Source organism: Rhinopithecus roxellana, chromosome 19, assembly GCF_007565055.1.
Source record: "Rhinopithecus roxellana isolate Shanxi Qingling chromosome 19, ASM756505v1, whole genome shotgun sequence".
In the NCBI taxonomy this organism is placed as follows: Eukaryota; Metazoa; Chordata; class Mammalia; order Primates; family Cercopithecidae; genus Rhinopithecus; species Rhinopithecus roxellana.
Window position 1 is genome coordinate 16,351,926 of NC_044567.1, and position 8,274 is coordinate 16,360,199.

Below are 8,274 nucleotides of genomic sequence, written 5' to 3' on the forward strand. Positions count from 1 at the left end.
GGAACTCTCGGACATTGCTGGCTGGAATACAAAATGCTGTGGCCACTTTGCAAAACAACTCAGCAGTTTCATATAAGGCTAAGCAATCACTTACCATTTAAACAGCCATCCAATTGCTAGGTATTTATCCAAAATAAAACATGTTCACAAAAAAAAAAAAAAATTCTACAAGAATGCTCATAGCAGCTTTATTCATAATAGCCAGAAACGCAAAAGAATCCAAATGCCCATAAGTAGGGCAATATATTTTTAATGTAGTTTATCTATACAATGGGATACTATTCAGTAGAAAAAAATGAATTATTGATACCTGCAACAATGAATAGATATAAAACATGTTAGGCAAAATGAAAAAGAGTTCGCACTGCATTATTTCTTTTATATGAATTCTAGCCATGGTAACATAAAGAACAGGTTGATGGTTGCCAGGGTCTGGGGATAGGGGAGGAACTGACTGTAAGGGCAAACTGGGGAATTTTTGGGGTGATGGAAAGTTCTATAAAGATCTTGAGTGCAGTGGTGGTTACATAAGTATGTACAAATGTCAGATCACATCATACTGCTCACTAAAAATGGAAACTTTTTATTATATGTAAATTACATTTCAATAAAGTTGACCATAAAAAAAGAAACAAAAAAAGTTTTTAAAGAAAAAGGTAAAAGCAACATAATCCCAGTTTTATTCATAAATATGCTTAGAAAAAAGTCTGGAAAGCTTATCAGTAATAAACTGAGTGGTGAGCCTTCAGAATACTATTATTCTTTATATATTTTTGTATTTCTTCATTTTTCAAAGATCATTGTTATGCTTCTAATCAGAAAACAATTTTTCTTTGTCAAAAGAAACATCACTTTGTAGGCATAAAAATAAATATTATTTTTCCAGGGCAAGAGCAAAATTAGTTTTATTCTACACACAGCTTAAGATCACTTTCAACAAGAGGTTGAATCAACTATCTTTTGAGTTTTAACCTCCCAGGTGGACCCACACACCTCGGCTGGGCCCTGCCTAGCAGAGGTGTACTCACTCCCTGCTCCCTAGGACTCAGGCAGAAGAAACGTAGCTGGTTCCAGGTAAGAAAACCTAGCACAGAAAAGTGAGACTGGGCCAAGCATGAGGCTGGAAGAAGAAACTGTGTTGCGCAGAACATCCTCAGAAACTGTGAATTCACAAGCTTTGCCATTAGAAATCCTTTCCATTCAGAACCAATCTTGTTTTACCAACGCCTCCTCTCCAACTTTGCCAGAAAGTTCTGATCAAGCCTGAAGCCCTCCTGCAGAGCCGTCCTAGGAGAACTGTAGTGCAAAAGAAAGCCATGCCCTTCAATCACCATTAAATGTGGCCAGCATCAGCATTTGCCCAGGAGCCTTTAAAAACACAGGTCCGGGGGGACTCTAGGCCCTAGAGCTAATGGGTAAAATCTCCAGTGATAAAACCCAAGGATCTATAGTTTTAAAAGCTTTTCAAGTGAATCTCATGCAGCACACGGAAGCTTCCGTCTAGATCTACGGTTCTCAAACTTCAGTGCATAAGAATTATCTAAGGTTCTTGTTAAAAATACAGATTCCCAGGCCACGGATTCCGATTCTGTATGTCTTAGGGAGGGCCTCAGAATCTCCAGTTTTAACAAGCTCCCAGGTAATTTCGATGCAGGTGATCCAAAAACCACATTTCAAAAACCCTAAGCAGATGCCAGAGTGAAGTTTTCTAACCCAATCCTCAGCAGGGAGATCAAGGAAGAGGCAAGGGAATTAATTAGGTTATGCCAGCATGCTCAAATTTATTAAGAGGATCACAAAGAAGGTAGACTTTTTTTGCATCTCAGAAGCAGCAGAAAGCCAGGGTGAAGGATCAGTCCCAAAGACACCTTGAAGAAGAGGATGTCTTATAGTACAAGACATTGAACTTCACGTGAATCAATAAGTATTGGAGATTCACCCTTGAGCTTGGGGTCACTTTGTTGTGACCCAGTTTTAATGTTTCATCAGAGTATGGCTCCTGTTCTCAGTGCCTTGAAATACCAGAGCAGGCGTTGGAGAACAAGCCCTCCTCTACAAATCAGAGAAAGGCAAGACACTGTCTTGGGGGCATGGAAGGTTCTGTACACGAGGGGCTGTCGCCCTGGAGCAGATGGAGGCTTTCGGTGGGACTACATCAGTGGCGGAGGTCTTCATTTTGTGTCGCATACAGGTGTGGGCTGGCAGCACACAGGCCCACAGCACCCGGAGCCGCAGCAACTGGACCCACAGCAACTGGATCCGCAGCAGCCACCCCCGCAGCCTCCGCAGCCTCCGCAGCCACCCCCGCAGCCAGATCCACAGCAGGACGATCCGCAGCAGCCGCCCCCGCAGCCAGAGCCCCCGCAGCCACAGCAGGAGCCGCAGCAGCCACAGCAGGCCGGCTGACAGCAGCACTCTTCACAGCAGTTTTGCTCCTGGGTGCAGCAGGTGAAGCAGTCCCCCGGGCAGCACCCCATGGTCCCGGCCTGTCAGCTCGCAGGTCAGTAACGCAGCCGGAGTTCCCCACGACTGACCGTGGCCAGCCAGCTGGACGGCAGCTTTTATATCCCCTCACCCAGGCACGACGGACGGGATGTTTTCTTTGTTATTATTTGTGCAAGTTTCCGTAAGACCGGATCATTAACTGGCTGTTTATTTTCCAGTCCTGAGTACCTCAACTCATAAAAACGCCCCACTCCTGCCAACTGCTGTTTGTCCAGAGGGTAAAAATACATCTTCGAAAAGACCTGTCATCATGGCCAAGCATCTGCCAGCTGTCATTAGCCTAGGTTGAAGATAGAAGGGGGAAGTCGCCACAGCCTCTGGCTCTGGAATGAGGCGCTCACCTCCCACATCTTCCCAGGTTGGTGATGGACCCCCATCTTCCATGGATGCTAGTCCTGGAAAGGCAGACCAGCAACAGCCAAATGCCCTGTTCCCCCTGACACCAATGGAGGCTGCTGAGAAGGCCTGATCACGTGGCTTCTCCCAGGTGGAAATGGCATCCTCATCCCGGTTCACGTGAGCCAGGCAAATGTTTGTGTCTGTGTGTGGTATGGGGAGTGTGCCACCCATTTAGGCTTGGCCCGTGAGCATCAATCATGAGTAATAACTGCCCTGTGAAATGGAGAGAGACTCATCGTAAAGCTGCAAGAAGCTGGTGAGGCACGGTCTGTCTTGGCTACATGGTGAGCTGGATACTCACACTTCTCTCTAAATAGGTGCAAAGAAACTGAAATCAGAACCCTCTACCCACCACCACTCCAGCCCCTGGCCTGTCCTTGATGGGGAAAGGAAGAGATGCAGGAAGAGGAAGAAGAGAAGAAGGAGAGGAAGAAAGGAAAGAAGAAAAGAAGGAAGCAAGCAGGAAGGAGATCAGTAAATATCCAAAACCCTACATTAAAATGGGAATGTTAGGCACTTTTTGTAAAGAGCTCCAACCTTATAGACCATCTGGCAGAAGGAGAAATTAGAGTACAAAATACCCAGTGTCATCCCAAGGAATAAAATGCCTTTGGAAGGAGTCAAAAATCTATAGATGGTTCAGGTCCATGTGTAAATTCTGAGATGGGTCAAAATTTCTGTCTCTTTCTTGGACTTTGGTGCCTTGTCTCCGCTTGGAGTGCCCATGGCAGCCCTGGAGCTGGAATACAACATCTAGTAGGGGTGGAGGACAGAAGATAGGGGTGGGGTGGGAATGGAAGGAGGGATGGGAGTAAGGATCTGGATCAAGGGATCCAGTCCTTCCCTTTTCAATTCCCTTTCTTTTTCAGATGGGCTAGAAGTAAGACAGTCTCTAAGAAGGGCTAGAAGGACTAAGGACAGGGTGGGGGTCCGGAGGCTGAATGATGAATGGGTTACTTGGATCTGATATGATACTCAGTACTTCACAGGATATGAAATTTTAGAGCTGGGAGGAACCCCTGAAACATCATCTGGTCCAGGGTTTTATGTCAGAATTGCCTAAAAGGGGGCCTTTTGAAAAATACAGATTCCCAAACTGTATCCCTGTCCTTATGATAAATCAAAATGTGTGCTTATGAGAACTTGAGAAGCTATATATTTTAAACTTTCTCAGGTAACTCAGGTTACATTAGGAAACACTGATATAATCTAATCCCATTATGACCATCACCACCAAGCACTTGTGTTTTACAGAAGATGATACCAAGGCCCAGAGACGACACATCCATGGTAAATTGGACCCACGGCCCAGAAGTTCGCCCTGCTGGTCCAGTGTTTCTTCCACCATATCACGTCCACAGATGGGCACCTCTGAGTGAGTGAGCATAATACAGCAATGTCTATGGCAGACACGTCCTTTTTTTTTTGTTTTTTGTTTTGTTTTGTTTTGTTTTTTGAGACAGAGTCTCACTCTGTTGCCCAGGCTGAAGTACAGTAGCTTGATCTTGGCTCACTGCAACCTCCACCTCCTGAGCTCAAACAATTCTCCTGCCTTAGCCTCCCAAGTTGCTGGGATTACAGGCGCGCACGGACAAGCCTGGCTAATTTTTGTATTTTTAGTAGAGACAGGGTTTCACCATGTTGGACAGGCTGGTCTGGATCTCCTGACCTCAGGTGATCTGCCCGCCTTGGCCTCCCGAAGTGCTGGGATTACAGGCATGAGCCACCGCGCCCAGCCGACACATCCTTTTACTTATTTATTTATTTGTTTATTTATTTTGAAATGGAATCTTGCTCTGTAGCCCAGGTTGGAATGCAGTGGTGCGATCTTGGCTCACTGCAAGCTCCGCCTCCCAGATTCACGCCATTCTCCTGTCTCAGTAGCTGGGACTACAGGCGCCCACCACCACGCCCGTCTAATTTTTTGTATTTTTAGTAGAGACGGGGCTTCACCGTGTTAGCCAGAATGGTCTCAATCTCGTGATCCACCCACCCCGGCCTCCCAAAGTGCTGGGGTTACAGGTGTGAACCACCATGCCCAGCCCATATTTATTTATTTTAATAAGAGGTCAGCATTCCCAGGATAAAAGGTACAAAAGAGTAGAAAGTCTTCGTCATCTTCCAGTGGCTCACCATTCAGTTCTCCTGCCTCTCACCCACTCCCTCACTGCTCCCGTAATTACTTAACCCCTCTGTACCTGAACTGCTTCATCTATAAAACAGAAATTAGGATAATAATGGTGCCAGTTTCATAGAGCTGTTTGATTAAATGAGTAAATATAAATGTATACATATTGAACACTTGGTTGTTTGAATAACTTGAAAATATAAATTATCAAACTTTTATATTTAACAATTGATATACTCATGAGCATTTACTCAGATTAAGTACAACATTCAGTGTACAACTCAAATTATACACTATGATTTCAATTGTGTAAATGTACATGTCATGATGAGGACTTGAAGTATTCACTGGTGTTATTTTCCTTCTGCAATTTCTTTCACTGTTGGTCTTTCCACACAAATTGGGCAGCAGTGGGGACTTTTTATATTTGCTGCCCCCAGGGTAAGGTTATTACTGTAGAAACGCAGAGAGAATGACTTAGGTCAATGCTTAGCTTATGCAATTCAAAGTAGACTTTTGCAATGCAGGGGAGTGGGTGGTCAGATGACCAGGTCCATCTAGCCTCCTGGATGGGGTGATGAGAGAATGTAGAATGTGTGAACTAGAGATCAGAGAGAACTCCAATACCTTAGTTGATGCCATGAGAGGGATGATTGGGCCAAGAGTAAGAGAGGGCCATGTATACTTCAGTAGATGCCCACCATGAACCTGTTGCCAGCCTCTTGAAGGCTATGAAATTTCCATTGCATTCAAACATAACATTCTTCAAAGCTCAGATACCACCTCCACATGAAGGTTGGGAGGAAGAAATCCTGAATGATTTCTGTGTTTACACAGAACTTTTATTTTTTCCCCCCATAAGCTGGAATGAGGGTTTGAAATCAGTTTAAGCAGTCTCAGAGAAAAATAAAGTTACATATTTTTAACATATCTTAGAACATGAATTTTGAAATTTGTAATATGTGTTATCATATATTTATATACATATATATCTTTATGGATACTTATCTACATTAATATAAATATGTACATGCAGATCTTTGAAAAAACACTAAAAGGAAAACTAAAATAGTACCAGTAAATGTATTTATTGTGACGTGATAAATGATTTTTATTTTCTTCTCTTTTTTGTATTTTTTAGAAATTTGCAGTGTGTAGGTATGAAATTTATAATGTAAACATTTTATTATTATTATTTGAATACAGTGTCAAAGGCAAATGAAAACCTGGGAACAACACATGTAACTCATAGACAAAGCTTGCTTTCATTTTCTACTTAACAAAGGATTTCCATCAATCAAAGAGAAAGACCAGCAACCCAATAGAAAAATTGACAATGGAGATGAAAAGATAATTCATGGAAGAGGGAATATAAATAGCATTTGAGCATATGAAATATTGCTTAGTTGCATTCACAATAACAGAAAAGCAGATTAAAACTATTCCAAAATCCTGTTATGAGATTTGCAAGGTCATATCTTTTGATAACACACTGTGTAATAAGGAATGAAGAGACAGATAGTCTCACACATTGCTGATGGGAGTTTAGATTGGTACAACCTTTATGGCAATATCCATCAAAATTACCGATGCAAAAACTAATTGATCCAATAATTTATATTCTAAGTTTATGACAGGGATATATCAAGATATATATAAAATGATGTAAGTATACAGTATCTATTGCAACATGGCTACAGATTCAACACTATCAAACTACCAACATCATTTTTAACAGAATTTTAAAAAACTATTCTAAATTTCATATGGAACCAGAAAAGATCCCAAATAGCCAATGCAATCCTAAGCAGAAAGAACAAAGTGGAAGGCATCACATTACCCAATTTCAAACTATACTATAAGGCTACAGTAACCAAAACAGCATGGTACTGGTACAAAAACAGACATATATAATGGAACAGAATAGAGAACCCAGAAATAAAGCTGTTCACCTACAACCATCTGATCTTTGACACAGTTAACAAAAATAAGCAATGGGGAAAGGACTCCCTATTCAATAAATGGTGCTGGGATAACTGGCTAGCCACATGCAGAAGAATTAAACAACCTCTATATTTCACCATATAGAAAAATTAACTCAAGATGGATTAAAGATTTAAATGTAAGGCCTCAAACTATAAGAATCCTAGAAGAAAAACTAGGAAACATCATTCTGCACTAGTCTTGGGAAAAAATTTATTACTAAGTTCTCAAAAACAAATGCAACAAAAACAAAAATTGACAAGTGGGATCTAATTAAATGAAAGAGCTTCAGCGCAACAAAAGAAACTATCGACAGAGTAAACAGATAACCTATAGAATGGAAGAAAATATCTACAAACTATGACTCCAACAAAGATCTAATATCCAGAATCTATGAAAAACGTAAACAATTCAACAAGGAAAAAACAAATGACCCTGTTAAAAAGTGGGCAAAAGTCATGAACAGACACTTCTCAAAAGAAGACATGCAAGTGGCCAACAAACATGTGAAAAAATGCTCCACATCATTAATCATCAGAGAAATGCAAATCAAAACCACAGTAAGATACCATCTCACACCAGTCAGAATGGCAGTTATTAAAAAGTCAAAAAACAACAGTTGTTGGTGAGGGTGTAGAGAAAAGGGACCACTTATTCACTGTTGGTGGGAATGTAAATTAGTTCAGCCACTGTGGAACGCAGTTTAGAAATTCCTTTAAGAACTTAAAATAGAACTACCATTCAACCCAACAATCCCACTACTGGGTGTATTAGTCTGTTCTTGCACTGCTGTAAAGAAATGCCTGAGACTGGGTAATTGTGAAAGAAAAGAGGATTAATTGGCTCACAGTTTCATAAGCTATACAGGAAGCATGATGCAGGCATCTTCTCAGATTCTGGGGAGGCCTCAGAAAACTTACAATCATGGCAGCAGGCAAAGGGTAGCTGGCACTTCACATGGCCAGAGCAGGAGGAAGAGAGAGAGTGTGGAGATGCTACACACTTTTAAATGACCAGATCTCACAAGAACTCACTCACTATCACAACCAAGGGGGCTGGTGCTAAACTATTCATGATAAATCCCCCCTGTGATCCAATCACCTCCCACCAGGACCAACCTCCAACATTGGGAATTACAACTGAACATGAGATTTGGGCAGGAACACAGATCCAAATCATATCACTGGGTATACATCCAAAAGAAAATAAATCGTTCCACCAAAAAAATACACATCTACTTACATGTTCATTGCAGCACT

The 8,274-nt window shown here is 41.7% G+C and overlaps 1 protein-coding gene across 1 annotated transcript; it reads right to left on the bottom strand.

Moving 5' to 3' along the window:
• Positions 1-1,761: 1,761 nt before the first annotated feature.
• LOC104658498 (keratin-associated protein 17-1) lies at positions 1,762-3,035 on the bottom strand. Its single transcript, XM_010358560.2, has one exon. The coding sequence runs from the start codon at positions 2,475-2,477 to the stop codon at positions 2,172-2,174; it is 306 nt and encodes a 101-aa protein (XP_010356862.1). The 5' UTR covers positions 2,478-3,035; the 3' UTR covers positions 1,762-2,171.
• Positions 3,036-8,274: the final 5,239 nt, after the last annotated feature.

Bases quoted from the DNA above. Each gene is read 5' to 3' on its own strand.
- LOC104658498 (XM_010358560.2), bottom strand. From the start codon at position 2,477: ATGGGGTGCTGCCCGGGGGACTGCTTCACCTGCTGCACCCAGGAGCAA.